This window comes from Phragmites australis, chromosome 19 (assembly GCF_958298935.1).
Source record: "Phragmites australis chromosome 19, lpPhrAust1.1, whole genome shotgun sequence".
In the NCBI taxonomy this organism is placed as follows: Eukaryota; Viridiplantae; Streptophyta; class Magnoliopsida; order Poales; family Poaceae; genus Phragmites; species Phragmites australis.
Window position 1 is genome coordinate 3,907,229 of NC_084939.1, and position 25,901 is coordinate 3,933,129.

The 25,901-nt window shown below is 41.4% G+C and overlaps 1 protein-coding gene and 2 pseudogenes across 1 annotated transcript; 2 read left to right on the top strand and 1 right to left on the bottom strand.

Moving 5' to 3' along the window:
- The first annotated feature begins 395 nt into the window (after positions 1 to 395).
- On the top strand, positions 396 to 4,421 carry LOC133899903 (uncharacterized). The gene is made up of 5 exons (XM_062340937.1): positions 396 to 854; positions 1,565 to 1,801; positions 2,487 to 2,570; positions 3,223 to 3,352; positions 3,706 to 4,421. Exons 1-5 carry the CDS (start codon positions 508 to 510, stop codon positions 4,126 to 4,128), a joined length of 1,221 nt encoding a protein of 406 aa, XP_062196921.1. The 5' UTR covers positions 396 to 507; the 3' UTR covers positions 4,129 to 4,421.
- A 5,307-nt stretch (positions 4,422 to 9,728) lies between these two features.
- On the top strand, positions 9,729 to 15,253 carry LOC133900947 (uncharacterized; annotated as a pseudogene).
- Positions 15,254 to 18,041: 2,788 nt separating this feature from the next.
- LOC133900942 (receptor-like protein EIX2) lies at positions 18,042 to 21,194 on the bottom strand (annotated as a pseudogene).
- Positions 21,195 to 25,901: the final 4,707 nt, after the last annotated feature.

The following is a 25,901-nucleotide window of genomic DNA, read 5'->3' on the forward strand; positions in this document are numbered from 1 at the left end:
CCAAGAAAACAGGCGCGTATTCGCTCCTCTCAGTTCCCGCCTGCATGCGGGCCCGTGGCCTACGCGTGTCCTACATGTCAGTAATGCAAGCACGACGTGGGGCCCGCTAGCCAGGGCGTGGAGGTGGAGCCCGCTCTCCACCACGCCACCGTCCCGTCGTCGCGTACCCACCAGGCCACCACGAGCGCCGCGACGTGCACACGTGGATCCTCTCTAACTGACGTGTGGCCCTTCCATCCGAGGTGGCATCACGGGTCCCTCCTGTCATCGATACAAGTACGAAGCGATCGGCCATCCGAGTACGTGGCGAAGCAGGCGGCAGTGAGCTTACCGCGCGGTGAGCCCACCGTTAAACCCACCACCCGGGCGCCGATCTGGCCGTTGCGCTCGCGGCTTCCCTCCCCTTCCTATTCGTCGCTGCTCCCTCCCTTCCCCTCCCCACAAAACCCCGCCGCCTCGGAGAAACCCCCCGCCTCCGCCGCAAGAACCACGGCGAGCGCCCAGACCATGGCCAGCGTCGCGCCCGTGGAGCCATCGCGGGCGCTTCCGGTGCGGTGCCGCCGGCCCCCGAAGATTCCTGCAGCGGCGGCGGAGGCGCCGAACAGCCCGGTGTCCCCGCTGGCGGCGGAGGCAGTGGGCGGGTACGAGCGGGAGAGGGACGCGAGGATCCGGGAGAACATGGAGCGGATGCAGAAGCTGGGCATCCTCGACCTCGCCCAGAGCCTCAGCCAGTCGGCCGCCGCCTCGGGTGGGAGTGGGAGCGGGCGCTGGCGGCGGAAGCCTGTGGAGCCGGGGTCCGTTGGCGTGGACAGGGTCAAGCCCGCGTCGCCGTCGCCCGCGCGCCGGTCACTCAGGTTCGGACAAATCATCTTCTTGGGTTGGCCTATGCTTGTGTTGTTCGGTTTCTTGAAATTACAGATTCTTGTGCGGACTACTCAGGTTGTCTTTTGAAGGTTGAGAAATTTGTGTGTGGGGTGGCTGCAAAATTCGTTCTTTTATGCTGTTTGTTAGTTCTTGCGTGCGCCAGCATCTGCGGCTCAAGTAATCTTTTGTAAATTAGTTCCCATGCTGGTTCATTTCTTGACGTATCAAAATGAAATGACCTTACTTGCAGTTCTTGTTCATGTAATGTTCGTAGTAGTCTCTCCCCTTGTACTCTTAACTCCATACATTTTAGTATCAAATCTGTGGTATTTTCAGCGTGCTCTCTCCGTTGATCTTGTGCATGTCGTTTGAATGTTCATTGGGTACGAATGAGCATGTTATTCTTTCTTTTTATCCCCTAGAACCCCGTGAGTAACATGCATAATCTTCAAGTGTTCAGCATTTCTAAGGTGGTAACGGCTTTCCGCGAGGTGTTTTAAAGTTCACAGCTATATTTCCTGGCTTCTTGAAAATGCGGCTTTCTCATGGTATATTTACAATCCAATTTTATTTGCCACCAGACAAAATTCAAAAGTGTTACATGTCAAGTAAATTTATAAGGTTTACTGGACTGTATATCTCCGGCCCTTTCATGACAAAAAGTAATATAAACCTTCTTTGGAACTTTTGTTTTATTTAGGTTGAAGAGCATGGAACCAGTTAGCTATTCTGAAATTCGCACAACAAAGGAGAAGGATTCTGAAGGTGGTAAATCTGCATTCATCGAAGAAGGGGCCAAGGAAGAAGTTTATACTGAAGAGCATGAGAAGCTTTTAGGCACATGCCAAACTGCCTGGACTCTCTTTGTGGATGGCTATGGCACAGACGGTAAGCGCATCTATGATCAAGTGAGGGGCCAAACCTGTCATCAGTGCCGGTAAGTTCTCCTGGAAGAACTATTTGGGACTTCTGTAGTTTCGATACAGGTTCCTTTGTTATGTCATGCTTATGTGTTGTATTTTTTTATTTTTGTTGAAGGCTAAAAAAGCTTTGTGAGATTCATTAGAGAAAAGAGAAAACAAGAAAATTGCAAGATTAAGAATACATAAAAATGTACATACCTTTTGTATAAGAACCTGTTTATCATGCTAAGTTTCAGACAACAGAAAAACTACACCTTTTGAATTAGAATTACTGTGACAGTTTTTATGAGATGGCGGAAAGGGTTTTAACGCATTTTTAAACTACGGTTATGAACTCCTGCTAGGAACAAAGTAAAATATTTTTTGTTACCTTCTTCCTAGCCCGATTTAGTTTGTGTATACTAGCTAAATCAATGCTCACATTTTAGTCTGGCTAGAGTCCAACAAAAATATTTACTCAAAGTTCATGTCATCTATTTTGGTAGATGGCAAGTTATTGTAATTCTTGTTCAGTTTTTTATGATTCATGATATTTGTTGTTGTGACCCCTGATGCATTTTACTTAACATAAGATTTGAATTTTTTTCTTGAGGATGCCAGATGTACAGTGTAGTAGCATATTTGCTGTTAAAAAAATATATTTACCGTTCATCATTTTTGTTCAACTTTGGCATAATATTGTAATACTTCCATGTACAGACAGAAAACTCTTGGCTATCATACAAGCTGCTGTAAATGCCAGATTATCCAAGGACAGTTCTGTGGAGATTGTTTGTACATGAGGTGAGCTTTTTTTAAGAAAATTCTCAACTGAATGTTGGCTAGTTGGTTTTGTTACTAGAGAAAAAGAAACATAGTATAATTCATTGATTTTCTGTGAACATGGATTCCTTTTTTGCCATCTTTGTTACCCTTTTTTCCAATATGTGTACATTAATGGACTGGGGACATAATTCCTTCTCTGTCATTGTTGTTGTTGATATTTTAGGATGGCATTGTTTAATGTAACTTATGACTTGCAACAGAATTCCATACTTTTAATATATTCTGCATATGCACCTTTTAACAAAACAGAATGTTTTCAATTTACAGTTTGCGAATCAAAATTGATGTACTGATATTGGAATTATGAAATTTGAGTTTTGAAACTTTTGAAAGCTTGTGGCTTGCAAATGTGTGGGGGATTGAATTTTGATATTGAATTCTATGAAATAAAAATTGCCTAGTCTTTAGTTTTTCTGATACTGAGTTGTCGCGAGAAAATTTCAGCTATGGGTCCTTACCATCGAAAAATATTAAAGTTTCCCTAATTTTGGTAGAAATATTAAAATAGACTACATTTATCTAAATTGCGCTCTGTTTTCTTTTCTCCCCTGTGACTCTGCACTTCACATTTAGTTGTCACTTTTGGATTGGCATTTCGTAATCAATGCAGGTATGGTGAGAATGTGCTAGAAGCCAAGAAGAATCCTAATTGGATATGTCCAGTTTGCCGTGGCATTTGTAATTGCAGTATATGCAGAACTAAGAAAGGATGGTTCCCAACTGGTTGTGCATATAGGAAGGTATATATACTAACATACATACCCTTTTACAATTGGAAAGCACAAACTGCCATTTGAAGCATAAGTAATTTGAAATTTATCTATTCATTGTAGTTAGTTTGTACTATTTTTATTGTGTTACTATCTTTCTTTCTTGGTTCATGTGGTTCTTGTTGGCTTTCATATCTAGCCCACTCCAACTTGATTGGGACTAAAATGCTTTCTTGTTGTCATTGCAGTTAGTTTATAGCGGTACAAAACTAGGAAGAAAGCTAAATAATGGACTGAATTTTCATGTAGTTAGTATGCATATATCAATTTGTTATTGATCCAAATCCAACTGTTGTGAGCAAGCAGACGTTTCCTTGACGCAGGTGGTCAGCCTTGGGTACAAATCTGTGGCACACTTTCTAATCGCAACAAAGCGATCATCAGCTAACTCAGAGGATTCAAGCTCTGCTGACTCCTCGAACAAGTTGCCATCTAAATCAGAATCCTCATGCATTTCTGATCATGATTCCCCGGTTGCCAAGGAGGGCCTAGAGGATGCAGAAACAAGCAGCAAAGCTAAGCAAAACAAAGCAACTTACCGCCAAGTGAAGAACTCTGATGGTGACGAGGACGATAGCATAAGCGAGTCTGTGGTGACATCTGATTCTCAGGATGATCAGGCCAATAAGGATGCTGATTGTGCCACTCCATCTAAGCCAGCGCTGCCAAGGAAGAGGAAGTATGTTGAACGAAGAAGCCCCGACTGTGTTGCAAGCAGGCTGCGTTCTCGGTCCAACAAGCCATGAACACTTGATCTTATGAGCATAACCTTTTCTTTTGCCTGTCCGACTGTGTGCTCATTTCCTTTTGCGACGGAGAACAGACTTATTGACATAGTGTGTAGGCTCATTTGCAGTTCCTGGTGCATTTTGAGTTCGGTCGTCATTAAGTGGTAGTAGAATGATTGGGGTGCTAGTCCTTTGCAAAGCTGTGTATCAGCTTCAAACAATGGTGACTGCCAAGTGTGTTTCTGTGGGCTGTGGACCTGCTTTTTCTGATGTTCAGTGGACGTTTATCAATAACAATATGCTTATCATCAGCTAAATGTTTAATTTGTGCCGTGTGTTCGTAAGTATTCTGTTATAGTCGGCCTCTGTTAATTTTTTTTTGGGGGGGGGGGGGGGAGAGAGTTTGATTAATTAACCACCAGAGTTGTTACCATCAGGGACGAAACTACAGTCAACCGAGTGCACTGGCACCACGGAAAAAATAAAATAAAATATTAATTATTAACAATTCAATTTTATCTTTTATACACCATCTAATCCTAAACATATGCACCATCCAAGCCTAGAGATGGTGAAGTATGTACTGAGTCTTACAATCTTTGAGCAAGAGCTCATGAATACAAGAAGGCCACCTCCGGAAGAAGAGGTACCACCGATTCAGCTTCACGCGGCACCGGGCTCCATCTGGACCGGGCCTGTGTTAAAATTGCTATACTTGTCAATTAGACTGATACACTGGTCCATGTGAGCATGTCTATTATCTTGAATTCTTATGGTTGTGTGACCTTTGGTTCCTGTAAGTCTCACGAGCTTTTTTATTTTTATATTTTTTAACATAAAAATTTATTTAAATATACCTCGGATGAAAAGATTTACGAAAATAAGTATACCTCGGATACGGAAATAGGCGCTACGAACAGCACGTGGTGAACAGTACTCCGAATTTCAATTTCTCTTATATCTTATCTGTTTAAAATAGTGATGTTCTGTTGCTACAAAAATCCTAAAACTTTTTGTACGTGTTCCATAATCCATGTTCAACCCATTTTAATTGAATTTACCCAAAAATCATGTGTAGAATTTAAACTAAAATTCTCCAAAAAAGGCTACTTTTATAACTTCTAACAATTGTTAGTGCCTCAAATAAATTTCTAAAAATTTGGTAAAATTCACTAATATTCTTCTTATGTGATGTCATAATTTCTAAAATTATTTTCAGCCCTATATTATGTGGTAAAAAAGTGAGTTCCTTTGTAATGCACCATTTATATATTTTTTTATAATTTCATATGATATTCTTCTTTTAACTTAATTTGAATTCAAACATATATAAACCTAGTACTGAAGATAATTTTAGAAATTATCACATCACATAAGAAGAATATTAGTGAATTTTACCAGATTTTTAGAAATTTATTTGAGGCATTAACAATTGTTAGAAGTTATAAAAGTAGTCTTTTTTGGAGAATTTTAGTTTAAATTCTACATATGATTTTTGGGTAAATTCAATTAAAATGGGTTGCACATGGATTATGGAACACGTACAAAAAGTTTTAGGATTTTGTAGCAACAGAACATCAATATTTTGAACAGATAAGATAGGAGAGAAATTGAAATTTGAAATACTGTTCACCGGATACTGTTCATGCACGGGGTTTACCTCTTGTCAGAGGGCGGTAAGGCCTAACTGTCTCTTAGATTATAGGAATTCCTAGATTATATTCATTCATTGGTTTGGTGATTGGGCTTTTGCCTAGTTGGAATTGTAGTAGAAGTGTGCAATTGTACTTGGCCCTGGCCCATCTTAGGTTGCGAAGGCCCAACCCAACCCAATCTTCCTAGACTGGGCCCAATCTCTGCCCCAACCCGGTCATGCTCAACTTGCACACTTAAAGCAGAAGAGCGGCTGTGGAGGAGCTGCGAGCGTGCGGCTGGTGATGGAGGCGGTGTACGGCGACGACCGAGAGGTATCAGTGGAGTGCATTTCACGGACTGAGATGAATTGCAACTTTGAGAGATTGCCCAGCTGAGGTGGTATCCTCATAAAAAATGATACTATTTTTGTTTAGAAATAGTAAACATATTTTTTTAAAAAATAAATTTTATGTACTTTAATTAATATTTAATCAAATTATCTGACTAGAATTTATAATTCAGAATGATTTCACACTATATATATTTTGTAGCTATAAGTAATTATATAATTTATAACTACAAAATCAAGTGACTCCAGATGATGCAAGGATAGCAAGGAGGGACATATCTGACCGACCAAAGACGTCTCCTCATAAAAAGTTGACTGAAACTATCGCCATTCAGATTACGGAGTCGAAGTTCAAGGGCGTGGTCGCTCTGGCTCCGGTTGCTGCACCGGACGCCTCTCCACCGGCAGCAATCCTACTCACGGTCATCTCACCGCCACGAGGTGAGGATGTCGCTAGCGATGCCTCCCTTGAACTCCAACTGGGCGTCCCTCTCGTGCGCCAAGCAGCCGACGGTGCTGGTGCTGTTGCATGATGAGCCAGCCCATGGCTGGTCGGGGAGAAGGTGACAACGGCTGCTACGAGGAGGAGGAGCAGGAGCGTGGTGCTGGGACGCATGGCCGGTAGCTAACACATGGTCTGTTGATGAGTAGAGCAGTACTGCTTAGGCTAGAGCTGGCACTTAGCCGTGCCGTGCAAGTATGGCCCGGTCCTGTTGTGCCTCGTGTCATATCATGTCATGCTCATTAGACATGATCGGGTTATTATACCGTGTCGTGTCAGTACGAGTCAACTCTAGGAAGGTCTAAGCACGGCCCTCGGCACGTCGTGCCGTTATCGTGCCATACCGACCTAGGCACGACCCTGTCTCATGTCGTCTGACAATACTTACATATTTATCTTTTATCATCTCACACTTGTGTCTCTCATACTCACACACATCTCTCTCATGCTTCATATCGCCTGACAATATTTACATGCTTATCTCTTACCATCTCACACTTGTGTCTCTTATTCTTACATAGTTATCTCTTACCATCTCTCACCAAACAAATAGGGTCTTAGTGTCTCACGCTTTGTATTAGAGAGATTAGAGGATAAGTACGGGAAAATAGCCAAACAGATTGTGTCGTGCCGTTTTCGTCCCGTGCCAAGCCATCGTGTCGTGCTGGCACGCCCACCGTGCCAAAGTCCTAGGCATGGCAAGGCCCTCATGTTCGTGCCGTGCCGGCCCGGCCCAAAATATTTCGTGTCGTGCCGTGCTTTGGGCCATGCCAAAAGTCATGCCCTGGGTTGCTCTAGCTCAGGCCACCCCTGTATTTATAGTGTGATATAGGATTCGAGAAAGTCTAAAGTATATATTTTGACTATTAATTTTCCTTACAATATATTATCAATTGCTACGAAATTAATATTGTAATAGAAGATATGTCAAATACAAATCTATTGATACATCATTTGTACACTAAAATATGCGTATAATTTGACTAATTATTGATCAAAATTTACTAAGTTTCACTTTTTTAATCATAATATGTTATGTATTTTAAAACAGGGAGAGTACTAGTGTGCAGTAGTGTAGTCTTCGGTCCGAGTCGTTCGAGGACTACCTCCTACCATATAATTTAGGTTATATTTGGTTGGGGGTACGAGCCTCATCTTGGATGTGATAGTCGAGGACGAGGCCTCGTTCATGCGTTTGGTTCAAACCAAACCATTTTATACGGAGTGGTACAGATTTCAGAAAGATTCTATTCAGATATTGTACGCTTTCGTGCGAAAAAATCAGCCGAACGACTCCGTACAGATTATGTCAACTCCGCTAATCATTTATGGTTAGTGATAATTAGTGATTATTAAGGATTTTAGTTAAACATTAGTTACAATTAGATATTATTAACATAACTAATTATTACTGTGGCTATTTAGTGATAATCATTGACAACTTAAGTTATGATTAACTAAAATTAGTCATAATTAATACTAATTAGTATAGTTTATTGATAATAATAAATATAAAAATTATTATTATTGTAAAATAATTAAGTTATATATGGATATAATACATAACTTTTAAGCAACTAAACACGTTCTCGTATCATTTCATACATCAAACCAGACACATTCATGTACCATTTTATACATCTAACTAAACAACCTACTTGTACCATCTTATTCAGAACCATCTCATCTAGGACCATCCTATACAGGATAATCCCATCCCATTCAACTTCGTTCAATCAACCAAACGCTATCTTATATGGTGATTGGCGACTAGAAGATGCCAACAACATTCATGAAATCAAATGGAGATTAACTTCTTCAAAAAGGAAATGAGGGTTAAAATGCAGGCGTAGCTAAATATATGCATACCGTTCATGCATCTTTTCTGCGGCAAATGAGGATACTATATTTTCTTAGTGTATGAGGATACACTTGCTGAATAAGCTTTGTGCCATGTTCTTAGTGTAACAAATGCAGAGTGTCTGATAGTAGCTTAGATTTTCGTTTTTGTGTTGAATTTCTGCGGCAAACGCAGGTCATGCTTCTTTTCGGCTTTCATATACTCTCGACATTGACCCGCGACTTCCTTCCTTCCTTCTTTTGAAGACCTTTTTCAAGATAACTTCTGTTGAAGACTTGACTATACCAAGTTACGTAGTGCGTGCATGCTACTGAAAAACATTCGCCGGTAAAAGAGTGTCATGCTAAAACTGTTACAGCAGTAAACCAAACACTAGTATTAATAATTCATAACTCGCGTAATAAGTCAAACTCGCGCAGCTGTGTTCTGGCAAAATATAAACTAAACTCCTGCCTGTTCGTCTAAAAAAATAGCAGTCCTCTTGCTTGTTCATCTAAAAAAATAAACACACCTTTTGTGCAAAAAATAACACGGCCACGATGCTCATTCAAGATTGAGTTCATTTAGTAATGAAGATGGAGTGAGGCTCTGTTTATTTTTGCTGAGGAAGGTTACAATCTAGATTCTGGGAAGAAGCTCCTCCATCAAATTATGAATAGTAGAATTTTGTAAAAATCATGAATTATAAGAATCAACTTTTAAATTATGACAATTTAATTTTACTTTTACTTTTAGGCTACAATCTATAATCAGAATAAAAAAACAAACAGCGCCTGATACAAGCGCGTAACTACTCAGCTCAACCCGGATGGCGAAGGCCCATTCAAGTCCAATTCACCTGAGCCCAGATCAGCCCAACCCAATCCCTTCCGCACCTCACTAGCCTTGGGCCAACTCCCCTTGCCTCACAAGTCACAAACGAAGACACACGTAAAAATGGTAGTGGGCCGGATCTGGTCGGATCCTGTGGGTTTTAGACCCAACAAGGACAGGGTTGAGTGTTAAAATCATCCCGAGAGGCTATATGGCCGGACCCTGATTCGAGTTAGGTTCAGATTAAAGATGTAATTTGCATCCATGGGTGCCCTATGAGCCCTGAAATTCCGAATACATCCCAACATATGGTGTTCAATGTTCATGGTGCATCACCCAACGCCTACCGGCCATGGCCCACTTGCCAATGATGTATGCAACGCTCTAGAATAGATCGGGTTTCGAGTTTTCTATCGTGTTTCGGGTCTCATTGGGGTTGGAGCTGAGAATAATTTTGCACTCGATATAAATTTTGGGGCTGGATCAGATTTTATGTTTCTGATTTCGGGTTGGGTGCGTTCTGGCCCCGACACTACCGTTGTTCTTACACACGCCCAATTCCGTAGTTGCTTTTTTCTCAGAGAGAGGGAGGAGGAAGAAAAAATATCCTCGGCGACTGAAGGCGATGGCGGCGGAGGTGCGGGAGGAGCTGCAGGTGGTGGCGGCGGTGTACGGAGACGACATCCGCGTGCTCCGCGACCTCCCTCCCCACCTCGTCATCCACGTACGGCCTCGCACCGCCGACAACTCCTCGCAGCACCTCGCCTCATCCCACACGCAACTAATCCTCTTCCTCACGGGCCGCAAGGCTCCCAATCCCTGCTTGTGTCTTATTTTCGCGGGTCACAGAGGACTCGCGCGACTGATCGGCTGGCCGACTGGCTGGTCGGCCCTCTGCTGTGCCCGGGAGGGAGTAGTTGGTAGGTAGTAGCCGGTGGTGGAGTCGCCGCCTAGTCTGAGGTGAACCATAGATGTCGGACAAGAGGGGGGATTAGTGAGTAGTTGAAGTTTAGGCCTCTTTCGTTTACGAATTGATCTGTTGAGGTATTTTAATTTTGTATGGTTAGTGCTTGTGGACTTACAGATCGATTGATTTTTGGGTGCATTGCATATATAATGTCATGATCCTGATGCTATTATGTTAGTTAACTAGTAGGTTGTTGCAATGTGTTTCCATGATTGGCTTGATGCCGCTGTCTTAGCAGGCAAACAGGGGTATTTGCTTAGGTGTTGAGTTACCTTTACACTGTGTTATGATTAATGTATGAACCCCTATGTGGGAAATTGTACCTGGAAGGTTGAGATTGTAAGCACAAGAGCCACTATGCTTAGGTGGATGTAGTTTGTACCTTTTCCCCCTGGAGTTTGCTACCATTCTCCCAGACAACCTTGCTCATAATAGTTGGGAGTTGGCTATATTTTGGCTCAGTGTTAAAGGTTAATGCCCTATGTTTTTATGGCATTGGTTTTGCAGTATCCGAAGGAACCACCTTATATTTATGCTGTGGAAAGTAAGGGCCTTGATGAAAATCGACAAGCATATCTTATTAGCAGCATCAAGAACAAGGCACAAGAGCTTTCTAACTACCCAATGCTTGTGACGTTGTGTGAGGTATTCTTTATCTTTTGCTTTCTGTACAATACAGAGCAAGATTTGTTCCATATCACAATGTTCAAAAGATTTTTCACACTCATAACATGTTAGTCGAAACACTAATTGCATTTTAACATATATTTTATAATGACGTGCTTGATGTGTAGCATTAGACATAGTTCGCTTTACTGCTTACTCAGTATTTACATGGGAAGGGAGGCAATAAGATATAGTGCCTTGATGCCTTCAAATTGTATGCTGCACTAGTGCCCCTCAAACCGTGATATCTTTAAGCAACTATGAGATGATATTTTCTGCCTGAGAAATGTTATAACATGATTTTGTAGGTTTAGTTTAATTGTACTAAGTGACGAAAGAGTAAGAAATGACGCCAGGCTTGTGCTTATAAACAAAATTATGTGTCAATTTTTCGCAAAACACACTAACTCACCCTCTTAATGTCCCACATGCCCCCAGAACTACTTGTCAGTTGGTATCAATGAATTTTGTAGTAAAAGTTTGTTTGTATGAATGGTAACAATTGTTGTCTTAGACGATGGACAATCATTCCATTTTTCTTTGAGTAATTTTCACAAAACTACACCAAGATTGGAAAACTATCGAAAAACTACACTTTACAAAACTAGTTTCACAAAACTACACTTTTATTGATAGTCTTTATTGCAAAACTACATTTTTGTGAATCAAGTTCACCAAGCTACACTACTATTGCCATGCCATATCACTAAACTGCACATTTATTGTCTAGAAAAAGTGTAGTTTTGCGATACAAAATGAGCACAAATGTGTAGTTTTGTGACATGAACTGACAAAATAAGTGTAGATTTTTTAAATTGACTCCTAAAACTTTAGTTCTGTGATACTTATGTCAATAAAAGTGTAGTTTTGTGAAACTGTTTTTTAAAGTGTAGTTTTGTGATAGTTTTTCCAATTGTAGTGTAGTTTTGTGAAATTTACTCTTTTTCTTTTTTTCACATGATAAGTAACTTCACATGCAGGAAGCTGGAGAGATCCTCTCAAATATGAATCATCCAGCAGGGGATTGTCCACTGTATCTATATCCTTTAGTGGGAGAGGATAAGGATGGTTCTGCATTGCCATTTATGAAGTTGATGTCATGCTACCACTGCTTCCACAGGTTGATGACTTATCTTTTGCATTTACAGAATTGTGCAATATTGTAAGCAATTTATTCTTTCTAGGGGTAGCTTATACTTTGGCATTGCAGTGACTGCATTATGAGATGGTGGGAATGGCTCCAACAGGGTGATGCGAACCTTAAGGAATGTAATACAGCAGTAACCACTGGTGGTGCGGAAATTATTTCTTTTGCCCTTTTCCCTTTCTATTTGTGTTTTTGAGCATATTTTGTAGAACTGTTTCATGGACACCTGAACTAAATCTGGTTACAAAGATCAGTTAGGTCGATGTCTGCTATTCATATTATACCACGGCAATTTTTCATTCACTTTTTGCCTGATACAAAGTCAAGTGTACGCTGCCTTTTGTGAATTGCACTTAGATTCTAGGCTTCCAGTCCATTCTGAAACAATAAGGTTAGTTACATTCTGGTGGTATTAGTTTACTGACTTACTATTGCGATGAAGCATATTAAACCTACAACATTTTGAGCTTGTTTATTTCTCGATGACAATGACAAATGGCATTCTATCAAGGCCTCAAGGCTCTAAATAAGTAATGTAAATTCGTCCATACATGTAGTTAGCATTTTTGTTCGTTGGTTCCGTATGGTAAACGTCGTCCATACAGGTAGTAATGTTCAACAATATGCCATGTTAGCTTAAAGCATTAACCATTTTTCTTTTACATGTAAAAGGGTATGTTTCAATGATACATATGGATAACTTGCTGTTTTGATAACCTTTGTTTTGCAATAATGTCAACACCCAACAATATCTTTTCTCTGAAATTTTGAGTGTCTTGGAAGTACTAATAGGGTTTCAGCATGTTGAAACTTGATAGCAATGTTGTAATGCTTGTGGTATTATAGGTTTAGAATTAAATGTATGTAATATGAAGAATAGGGAGCACTTATTCTGACTTAGGGACACACTAAATTTCACATGTAACCCTATGTCGTAAGCATATCAAATTACAAAGCTCATATGAGTGCTAAATATTGATATCTAGCATGCTTGTAACTTTATTATACAGTATCATTATATGCTGCTACCATTCTCCCAGAAACAACCTTGCTCATAATAGTTCGGAGTTGGTTATATTTTGGCTCAGTGTTAAATGTTAATGCCCTATGTTTTTATGGCATTGGGTTTGCAGTATCCGAAGGAACCACCTCATATTTATGCTGTGCAAAGTAAGAGCCTTGATGAGAATCGACAAGCATATCTTATTAGCAGCATCAAGAACAAGGCATAAGAGCTTTCTAACTACCCAATGCTTGTGACATTGTGCGAGGTATTCTTTATCTTTTGCTTTTTGTACAATACAGAGCAATATTTGTTCCATATCACAATGTTCAAAAGATTTTTCACACTCATAACATGTTAGTCGAAACACTACTTGCATTTGTACATATATTTTGAAATGATGTGCTTGATGTGTAGCATTAGACATAGCTCGCTTTACTGCTTACTCAGTATTTACATGGGAAGGGAGGTGATAATATATAGTGCCTTGATGCCTTCAAATTGTATGCTGCACTAGTGCCCTTCAAACAGTGATATCTTTAAGCAACTATCAGATGATATTTTCTGCTTGAGAAATGTTATAAGATGATTTTGTAGGTTTAGTTTAATTGTACTAAGTGATGAAAGAGTAAGAAATGACGCTAGGTTTGTGCTTATAAACAAAATTATGTGTCAATTTTTCGCAAAACACACTAACTCACCCTCTTAATGTCGTACATGCCCCCAGAACCACTTGTCAATTGGTATCAATGAATTCTATAATCAATGACTTTTGTAATAAATGTCTGTTTGTATGCATGGTAACAATTGTTGTCTCAGACGATGGACGATTATTCCCTTTCTATTTGAGTTTTTGAGAATATTTCATAGAACTGTTTCATGGACTCCTGAACTAAATATGGTTACAAAGATCAGTTAGGTCGATGTCTGCTATTCATATTATACCATGGCAGTTTTTCATTCACTTTTTGCCTGATACAAAGTCAAGTGTATGCTGCCTTCTGTGAATTGCACTTAGATTCTAGGCTTCTAGTCCATTCTGAAACAATAAGGTTAGTTACATTCTGGTGGCATTAGTTTACTGACTTACTATTGCGATGAAGCATATTAAACCTACAACATTTTGAGATTGTTTATTTCTGGATGACAATGACAAATGGCATTCTATCAAGGCCTCAAGGCTCCAAATAAGTAATGCATATTCGTCCATACATGTAGTTGGCATTTTTGTTCGTTGGTTCCATAGGGTAAACGTTGTTAATCTTGACTTTTGCAACTAGTTATTGATGCTTCTAAAGGATTGGATTTGTCCAGCTCAGACAAGCATTATAATGTGAATCAGCACAAAGGATTTTGTCCAGTTTGCCGCGAAGTGTTCGATGAGAAGGATATCGAGCATGTACGTGATCTGTTGGGTGCAAATACTTCCCGGCTGGTATGTATCGGATATAATTCAAGTAAATGAACCATTTCTTCAGTTTCAGACATTACCTGTTTAATTTCACTGCATCTAAGTCTTGATCATGATATTTTGAGGCTAAATCACTTAAGCATTGTCCTCTATCATATTGTCATTCTTATCTTACCTCAGTTAGACCCACTATAACTCTTCTCTTTTACGCGTTCACCTTTAGGCATCATTAACAATTGACCTGGGTGAAGAGGAAAAGGAATTGCTCCATTAATTCTGAGTTAGAGATGAACAGAAAGAAAATTTTTGAGTCACTGGTTAATCTGCAACAAGAACGAAATGGCCTGATCAAACCGAAGAACGACCTCGCCATACAGCCTGGAATGTATGTTCCTCTTCCTCCCAGCGTGCCAGCTACAGTTACAGGAGACAATGATCCCTGCGAAGATACAACTACTTGAACATCAGAAACAGGGCAGCGCAGCCTGACAAACCGAGCTAACGCTTCTAGAAGACAACCTCACGGCCAGCCTTCTAGGCAACAATGGCAGATGAAAGGAGCAGACACTTCGCACCAATAACATTGAAGCAATGAGGAGGTTGAATGTGAACTGTTGTTTTTTTTATCAGTTTTGTTTCAATATCAAGAACTCAATTGGAGTAATTTGTAATAAATCACGAAAAAAGTGTAGTACTCTGTTTATGAGAACTTTCTGCGTGAGTCACAACAACGGACTGCACAAACTGGTTTGCCCGTGCGTCCACTCGTACTCTTCATTCCTTGTTCTTCCCAACGACAATTTCTGTTTGAATCACAATGACTGATTGACAGGTCATGTATTCATAGATAAACACACAATCCATCTGAGTTGTGTTGCGGAGTCGAAGCTTGTTGCTGCACCGGACGCCTCTCCACCGGCAACAGTCCTGCTCGTGTCCATCTCGCTGCCATGAGTTGAGGCGGCCTGCCCGGTCGCTGGCGATACCTTGCTTGAAGGCCAGCAAGGCGTCCCTCTCGCGCGGTATGCACAAGCCGTCGCCGGCCGTGTTGCCCGGCCGGATTTGCAGGAGCGAGTGAACGGTGGTTGTGAGGATGACGAGCACGACGAGGCACCGGTGCAAGAAGCTGGCGGCGGGGCGGTAGCCATACTGGTGGACGCGTTCCCGCGCAGTTACTCTTCAGTACATGCGCGCTTGACTTACTCCATCTGTCTATTCTGCATGTGCGGTCTGGCGGAGTAAGTCGCCTCGATGCTCTCTATTTATACACCGTATTTGCCGTAACGTAAGGGATGCTAGGATATCTATCAAAAGCAATGTACATGACACTACCACAATTTTATAGCATGCCGCTAGCGGTAGATCAATTTGCATTAGTAAACAACTTTGAATTATGCCTCCAAGTAGAATATGATATAATTATAATAATTCGTATATTTCCAACAGATGTTGGATAGCCTAGCGATGATGGAAGGCAACATGTGGGATGGCGAGGCTGCGGGGCACCACCCACCATGGTCACGGAGGATTGCCAATGGGTGAGGTTGACGGTAGAGGCAAAACAATAGAGGTGTTGGGGAACGGGTACGCTACGCTAGCGTAAAACAAAAGTTCCATCATGTTCATCTAGGAAACCATGTGAGTAGGCGATCATGTATCGTTATCACTAGATGCACAGTGCAGCGAAAAAAGAGTTGGAGAAGACCGGTCCAACATCATGTGTGTCGGTGTAGAGAAAGTAGTCGATCTCATCACGAACTGATTAGCTCCTCCTCACGTCCTTGTCGTCGATCAGTACCGCAACAACTACAACGCCACAACGGTATCCACATGTCCAGGGGTGGAACACCGTGCGCTAGTGTGCTGGCACCGTGCACCCAGCTTGGGATTCATGGGGAGGTCACGTGGAGGCGGCTAGGATTCGGGGTGGTGGAATTTGTTTCGCCCACAACCCCACGACTTAACTTATATAGACCCCACTAATAGGCTGCCATGTTGGAAGTCCATTATATTTCTAATCCCTCATATATCATTATCCGCAAGACTCAGACATGGATCCAATCTAAATTAAAGATTACCTCTAGGGTATACCATCAACAGGAGGCCATGTAGTGGATTGGGACTGGAGTGGATCGATCTGCTTGTAGAAGACAATGACATGTATAAGGTTGAGCCAGATGAAGGCAGACGGTTGGATCTACATCCGACGGTCACAAAAATGAATGAATTTGTGGTGAAAAAATCCTGCAAATGTTAACTACAAAATCCGTACAAACTTTATGGTGTTACAAATCTCATAGTCTTACAAACATTTTTGTTCAAAGGGCCGTAAGAAACTTCTGTATAGAAAGAGTAACTAGAAGCTGGACTTGCAATTTTGGCACTGCACTGCAAAAAAAACATCTATAAGGATTGGTGATGGTCTAAGCTTTCCAACGAGTGAGAGCACCTTCAAATAATAGAGCAATATGGTATAATACATAGGGATAACTCAAAAAATTAGTCATTGAAGGGGAGAAACTAGTCGTTGGTATGTAAAACGGGAGCACCGGGGACAATCGGTGGGTCACCGGAGGCTTCAAGGGGTTGTTTGGTTCTCGCCCCTAGGAAGCCATGCCAAAACTGGGGTTATGCTAAAATTTGGTTGTGCCAAGTAGTGTTTGGTTTGAGGCTAACCCCCATTTGGATAGGCTTAAAAGCAGTTTTTCCCTGAAAAAAGTCAGAAGCTATCCAAGCGGTTGGCTTTTGGTCCGGGTTTATGGTGGCTTTTGGCTGGCTGAGGAAGCAGTTGTGGCTAAAAAGAACTAAAAGCTGAGAAGTAGGCTGAGATGAGCTTTTCTGATTTTTAGTGTGCTGAGAAGCTAAAAGTTTATTGTAAAAGCCACCAATATAACTGGAAAAAAAACTCGATCACAGAAAAAAAAACCCCTTGATTTCGTCTTAAAAAGGGGAGTATCGAATCCTAGTTAGTCAGAAAACTCACTGAGACCAATTTTCAAGGAGGTACCTACTTTTTACAAGCACACGAGTTGAAGTCTGAATAGACAGTCTCTCAACTGGAGACTCTATCAACTGAGCTATCACTTAATGAGAAAAAATGAATCGATCTATACCTGCAGTCTTTTAGTGAAGTTGTTACATGCAAAATCTAGGAATCGCAGCTTATGAAAATTCTACACAGAAGATGAGAACTTGCCAGAAACTATTTGAAGAGGCTATTTGGTTTGGTTCCCATGAGAGCCAAAATTAGACATACTTAACTTTCGCAACTTTGATCAAATATGTACATCCTCTGTTCTTGATGATAAGGTAATTTTTTCTTAACTGTGCTTTCAACTTTTGTTTTCTTGGGGCCATCTTTGACCAAATCTTAAAAAGTTGATGTTAGTGTAGTAGTAATTTGTTTCGCATAACTTCCTGCTTAGACAGGAGGTATAATATGGACCGAATCTTCTCTTTGACATCCAGTACAGAGGAGGAAGAGAGAGAGCGCGCTTTGAACTGACAAATGGAATAAGAACTAGAACAGAAGAAAAGCAAATCACTGGGTTCGTCGTGACCAACGAGTACAAATATATATCATTGCATATATATATGCATTAGGGGCTTTACACGAACATCCATTATTACACAACTTCACCCAAAACAAGATACACAATATAATATAGATGCTGCTAAATGCCACTTCACCTGTTCACCTTCCAAGTATTCGTAGAACTTCATTCCAGTGGGAGCTACGTCACCATTAGTTCTTTTTTACCACTTAGCGTATGTCTGCCTTTCTAGTAAAGCTTTTCCATGTTACAGCCACAAACACATAAGTTTTATCATAAAACCTGTCGACTAGGCGAAAATAAGCAATCCTCCAAGCTTTCAGAAATAGTAGGGCACAAAACACCACCCATAGACCAACTACATATCTGATGCCAAGTCCAAAGTAAAAGAACATTGGCCCAGAATGATGTTTATCTCTCTTTTCATCTCCATGCTCAGATGTATTATTGCTTCCACAATTCCTTTGAAGAGGACGCCCACATAGACCGGTGTTTCCGTCGTACATAGAGGGTTTCTCCATGTAGAGAGTGTCAAGTTGACGCCCTGATGGTATTCTTCCTGTTAGATTATTGTAAGACAAGTCCAAAAAGCTTAAATATGTCAAATTTGATATGCTTGATGGGATTTCTCCAAAAAGATTGTTGTTGGAGAGGTCAAGTGACTCCAACGACTGCATGGCCCCAATCTTGTCAGGAACTTCTCCATTCAGTTGATTCCGAGATAAGTTCAGATTTACCAATCCATCAAGAGATGTTATCCCGTCTGGAATTTTACCGGTTAAATGGTTGGATGAGAGGTCAATGCTCAGTATCTCCAAAAGACCCGCACCATGGTAATTGAGTTGTTGCCCCTTGGTCTCTATTAATAAATCACCAATTAAATTCTGGAACCCGACGGCCATGAGAATGTCATAGTAAAAATAATCCAGTATACATATTCTTGTCATAAATGTTAGATTTGATAGATGTGGAGGTATGACACCTGATATCCAATTCGCTGCAAGATTCAGATGATAAAGATTTGTGAGACTTGTGATGCTGTTTGGAATATGCCCGTAGAACATGTTGTGATTCAGTCGTAAAAACCGCAATGAACTGAAGCTCCCGATCCACATTGGCAATGCTCCGGAGAATCTATTCCATGATAGATCCAGAAAATACAGACTCGTGCAGCTTTGTAGAAATGGTGGGAAGTTACCAGAGAAGCTATTGTTACTTAATAATAGATATTCCATTCCTGACATACTAAAACATTGGGGAAGTTCTCCTTCAAAAAGATTATTGGTCAAATCCAAGGCATACAAGCTCAATTCACACATAGATGTTGGTATCTGACCACTGATGTAATTAGAATACAATATAATAGAAACTAGCTTTGGCGCCGCAAAAGTTGATGGCAAGGGTCCTGATAAAGAATTTCTTGAGATATCCAACACGCTGAGGTTTCTTGGCAATGGAGGTATTTGACCGGTTAGGTTGTTTGAACTCAAATATAGTTCTTCCAATGACATGATATCCATATTTGTTGGCAAGCCATCACCTATTTGATTATTGGAGATATCCAAGAATGTGACCTTTGAAAATGTATTACAAAACCAATCTGGAAGCCTATCTATTATACCTGTGTTTGAGATATCAAGCTGAAGAATACCCACTTGCCATTTAAGCCATGCAGGAAATAGAGGACCGACCTGGCACGATGCAAAATTTGCTTCTTGTAGTCTAAACGTGGGTAGCCATTTTGAACCCACCACAATCTTCAATTGATTATTTGATAAGTATATGTACTCTAAGCTTCGTAAACCGTCCAAGTGTTCTTCTGTGATCGAACCATCCAAGTCATTGCCGCTTAGAGCCAATGTAGTCAAATTAGCTAGCATACCTATTTCAGATGGCACATGTCCAGCGAGGTGGTTGCCAAAGAGTTCAAGGGTCCTCAAATGTGCAAAATGCCCTATAAATGCTGGGAGAGGTCCAGTAATGTTGTTCCAACTGAGATCAAGAGTGACTATACTGGTCAAGTGCCCCATGATGCTTGGTAGGAACCCTACCAGGTAGTTTGACTCTAGATGCAACTCCTGCAACTTGTTTGATGAACACTGCGGCAACCTCTCAATCAACTCTGTTATATTTCCATGCGAAAGAGATGCATCAAGATCTAGAACAGTCAAGTTGCATAGGTTCTTCAAGTTTGTCGTCGTCATGCTCAAGTTATTACGATTCCACGACAAGTCTAGTACTTGAAGGGATACCATGTCTCCCAGCGCACTTGGAAGTTGTCCGTACAGCGCAGTTCTCTCGAGGGAGAGGTGCACTAGGCTTGTTAGGTTCCAAAACCAACAAGATGCAACTGGGTGGTGAAAGCTATTGAAGGAGAGATCGAGCTCCTCAAGGTTTGTAAGGTTAAGGAGAGCGATTGGTCTGCACTTGTTAGCGAACAACCAACAAGACGAAGGACCCTCAAAGAAGGCAACATATTCACCATATACGGCCAGTTAGTTACCATGCTAAGATTTACTGACTCCATGTTGAGGTACTGCAACAAAGGTAGGTGTGTTAACCACGAGAGATCAGTGGAGTACATGGGCTGCTGCGAACGAGAAAGATCAAGATAGTGCAGCTTTGAGAGGTTGCCAAGCTGAGGAGGCACCCTACCGGAAAACGGTATGCTAGAGAGGTTAAGATATCTTAGGTTCTTGAAAGATCCTAGGAACTCTGGGACTTGGCCGGTCGGCCCCTGGAGGCTGTTCATGCTGACATCGACATATTCAAGATGCTGCAAGCAGAGCAGAGAACGACTTATCTCTCCGGTCAGACCTCCGCCGGTCAGATCTCCGCCTCCGAGGTGCAGCTCGAGGACATGGCCCGTCAGGTTGCTGCACTGGACTCCTTCCCACTGGCAGCAGTCATGCTCATCTTCTGGCTGCCATGACGCCAGGAGGCCCCCGGGGTCGCTGGTGATGCCTTGCTTGAACGCCAGGAGGGCGTCCCTCTCCTTGGGCGCACAGGCGGCGCCCGCGTGGACGCCGGTGAAGGAAGAGGAAGCAGCTGCTACGATGACTACGAGGAGCAGGAAATCGGCGGTGGCCATGCTGAAAGCTAGCATCATGTCGATTTTCGAGTGATTTTGCAGCCGTCGGCGATTTATAGGCAGCAGCACAGCAGCACGCTGCGATATTAAGCGTATGGTCGAGTCGTCCGTCAGTGATGATTTGATAGTCGCCGTCTCGCCGATGCTGACGTGGTCGTCAGCGTTGGCATTGCAACGAGGGTGACGGCCTGTGTGACCGACGAACCCGGCGGCCGCGTCGTGGAGGTTTGACTGAACTGCAGCACGTGAAGACTGAGACATAGATAGTTGGATAGTCGCAAATAAATACAGATTATTTTGGACACCGGCATGGCCTTAATTTCGAATACAACTTTGACTGTGCCTACCCCAACTTTGACAGTAATATAATGGACAGGAAAGTCATTGTCGATTAAATTTGGTGACTGATATGTGTGTGGAAGACGCCAGTCGTACAGTCGTTGATTGCCTACACCAATTAACTGATCCATACGTTGTTGGAGGAATTTTATTGCACGTCACCTCACGCTACCAACATGGTGATATCGCACAAGAAAGACTCGACCATGTATAATGTACCTGTGCGCCTGTGCAACTTGTATCCACGCGTGCTTCTAGAACCTTTTTGGTAAAGTTTATCTGATCTAAATTTTATAGAGAAAATGATTTTATGATTAAAATTGATTCTCTAATGATTATTATGATAAATTTTATGAAAAAATGATTTTGTAGGGAAAGTAAATCAGAGAAAACTGATTTTTTCAGCTTAACATTTAGTTCATTTCAGATAATCACTCTCACAAAGTCATTTTAAGAGTTTAGACTGCAAAATACCGTTTGACAAAGCTCCAATTAATTTTACTCTAAGATTTTTACCAAATAAACCTTTAGTCTCATCCAGAGAGGAGGGATTGAGAGACAATTGGATCAAGTGATCAAAGTCGTTGTTTGATTTATATACTGACAGATATATATGTGTGGCAGTATAATGTAGGGTTGTATTGAATGGATAAGTTCATAGCAATTGTGCCAAAATCGACGAGAGATGGTGGAGGGTTATAATTTTCAAAGTTCATAGCAATAATTATTTTACCATCTAATTGATTTTAAATGAAAAATATTTCAACTATAAAGTTGTAGATCACGTCGAGGGATACAATTTTTATATAAAGTTTATCCTCATCTAACTTTATATGAAAATATTATTAATTTTTTTAAGATAAACTGATATCTATTTTCACAGACAATTCTTTATGTGAACCATTTGTAAAAATGAATTTTTCATGCCTATAAAAATATATATTAGCTTATCTTAAAAAATTTATAAGTTTTTATATTAACTCGGATTAGTACAAACTTTATAGTAAAATTGTAGCCCTCGATAAGATATACAACTTTGTAGTTGATAACTTTTTCATATGAAGTCATTTAGATATCTAAATAATTATTTAAAAATTAAAATAATTATTTAGACACCTAAATGACTTCAAATGAAAAAGTTTTCAACTAAAAAGTTGTAAATCTCGTTGAGGGCTACAATTTTCATATAGAATTTTTTCTCATCCGACTTCATATAATTATAATTTTTTTAATAAATACGGTTCACGTAAGAAACCGCATATGATAATCATCTATTATCACATGTGATTTACATAAGGAATCGTCTGTGAAGATTTGTTTCCACAGGCGGTCCATAACCTCAGCAAACTCTCGTCAATTACTCAGACGGTTTTTCAAATGAACCGCATGTAGAAAGGCATTCTAGGTATCTCGAAAAATAGTTTTTTAGTAGTGGTTCACCGTACGCACGCCGCCATGATCGCTATGTAGCCCCAAGTGCTCCTTAGAGTATCTTCAAGAGATGCTTAATATAGCTATTTTTAGAGATTTTGGGTCTAAAATGCCTCTCCAACAATTCCCCTATCTTATTTCTAATTTTTAGGAATCCCCAAAACTCCTCTCCATCCTAGCTATTTTTGGGTGAGCAGCTCTCGTTCCCTATCCGCCTGGCCACATTGCTCGCAAACACCATCGCCAGCGGAGAGTACGCAAGCCATCTCGATCCCCAGCCCAAATCGAATCCGCCTGCCATGGCTGTCGGGCTGGAAGGGGAGGTGGAAGGGGAGGCGGTGAGGCTACTGCTGGTTTCTCCTGTATTCGGGCTAGAAGTGAGTTTTAGAGTCTTTTGGAGATGCTCTTAGCTATATTGATGCATCTCCCCAATAATTATTTCACACAATAATTATTCCAGTAAAAATGTTTTCATAGTCATCTCGGAATATTTGTCATCTTTAAATATTTTCAATTTTATTTCTCTATACCCATCGGAGACGTAGTGAAAAGGAGTCTTCGTAGGGTAATTGTCACTCTTACGATCAAGTGGCTAAGGATCACTTGGGCTATACTGGAATAATCCAAGCATACTGGAACACAAGCGGCTAATAATCGAGTCCTTTCCACACACAATAATTCTAGTATGCTAGCTAACTGAGAGGCAACTTGCATTTGATTTACACTGCCACCGAGAGGGAGCGATCGCTAGAGGCATGCAATTGACTCTCAGGTAATCAAAGTACGTAGTTGATTGATCATTGCGTGTGGTTGTTTTCGTTCGTTGTCTTCGTCTGGTCGTCCACGTCGATTGTCTACCGTGTCTGGTAAGTCCAGAAATGCAAAACTGCATGTACTTTTACACATACGGCTTAATTTAGCCATCCTTTCCTTCCACTTGATGCTCCAGTCTACACCTTTACGGTCAAGTCGTCGTCAACCTCCTGTCCTACCCATACAGCGTGAAGGAAAAGAAACTAGCCACACCAATTTCTCTTTAATGCTTTGTCTGGCCCATTTCTCACTCTAGCCAGGGCATCTGACATCCCCACATCTGTCTAACTTAATTATTTTACAGAAATAATAATTTTTTTATTTGTTATTATCTCATGAAATGAAAAAAGCATATAAATAGAGTATTATAAAGGAACTCATTTTTTCATAAATAACCTAGGGCTAAAATAATTTTACAAATTATTTTATCACATACGAAAAATATTAATGAATTTTATCAGATTTTTGGGACTTTATTTGAGGCTCTAACAATTGTTAGAAATTATAAAAGTAGAATTTTTTAAAATCTTAGTTTAAGTTCTACATAAGTTTTTTGGATAGATCCAATTAAAATGAGTTGTACATGGATTATAAAACACATAAAAAGTTATAGAATTTTTAGAGCAACACAAAATACCAATTTTTGGAACAGCACTGATTTTCAAGTACTGTTCGTTCGCTAAGGTTCCGGCTCATTTATATTGTTATCTGCTCATTTATATTTTCTTAGCTCATAGCTGGAAATTCATGAAAATAAAAGAAATATCATAATCACATAGCCTATTATTACTAAACTGCAATCTATTCTTGGTGAAAATATCCATAGCCACAAGTTCCAATACTTGGCATGCATGCAGATTTCCTTCCTTCTCCTCCTTTTGCAACAAAATTCAAAATCTCAGCCAATACATGTCTAAAAAATACATACATAAAAGAAGTGATTGTTTTTTATTTGGTCAAAAACAATATCATTATAGCATTTCCTTGTACGATGGAATTTTACCGTATGCATTCGCAATTTCCTATATACATACACATATACATAAAAAAAGAAAAGAAAAAACAGAGGGATTCGGCAGGTCCTTTTTCCCTTTTCCCAGCCGGGTCGGCCCAGCCCGACCGCGCCTCCTTCCTCTCGGCCAGGCCGGCCCGGCTGACTCCCCCTCGCCTTATCCCCTCACACGCCCGGTCGCTTCTGCCCTAAGGCGCCCCGCGCCTGTTCTTCTTCTCCCAACGGCCTCTCTCGCGCACGTAGCCTCTCCTCTGCGCTCGGGCCGCTGCTGCCTCTCTCCCGAGCCGCTCGTCCATCCTTATCATCTCCCTCCTTATCCCTTCCCAAACGACTTTGATCCGATTTCTCCGCAGCGGAAACCCCCGCCGTCGGCTATAAAGGCATGAGGGAGGCCAGATCCGAGAAAAAAGAGGGGAGAGAAGAGTAAAGAGAGACCTTTGCCTTTGTCGTCGCCGTTCTTTTTCACCAGAGTGCCATGGCTGTTGTCGCCCTTGCTGGTGGGTCTCTGCGGTGATCTATTTTCCCCCTTCCACGTATGTTACAGGTGGCCGGCCGGCGTTCGCGCCACGTCTGTGCAGTGAGAAGGTGTGGTGGCCGGCTAGCGTTCGTGCCATGTCCGTGCAAACAGGTGGCCGGCCGGCTTGATTGCCGCGTCTGTGCGTGTGTCGGTCGGTGCCTTCGTGCCCGCACGATGAGAAGATGGAAGTGGTGATTTGTGCTAGCTTTTGTGCCGAGGTGTTCGTAATTGAACCCGGTTGTTCTTTGTGTCAGGATGAATCCGGCTGGTGCCTTGTCACCGTGGTCTGGGAGATGGGTTGTGCTTTGCTCTAGTGGCCGGCTGCTTTATGTGATCCGGCCGGTGCTTCGTGCCCGCGACCGTGGAGATGGAGAGGTGTTGTTTTGGATGGCTGTTCTTTTGCTGTGGTGAAATCCGACAGGCCTTGTTGCCATTGCCGTGGAGATGGAGATGTGCTGTATGATTTGGTCGCCTGCTGTTCTTTTGCTTTGTGTTGGAATCTGGCCGGCCTTGTTGCCGTAGCCGTGGAGATGGTGCCGTGCTGTTTAATTTGGCCGTCGTCTGCTCTTTTGCTTTGTGGTGGGATCCGGCCGGCCTTGTTGCCGCGGGCGTGGAGATGTGCAGCCGGCTTGTCACACGCCGGGTGGGAGTTGGAGTGCCTCCAATGGCCGGCAGGGTGT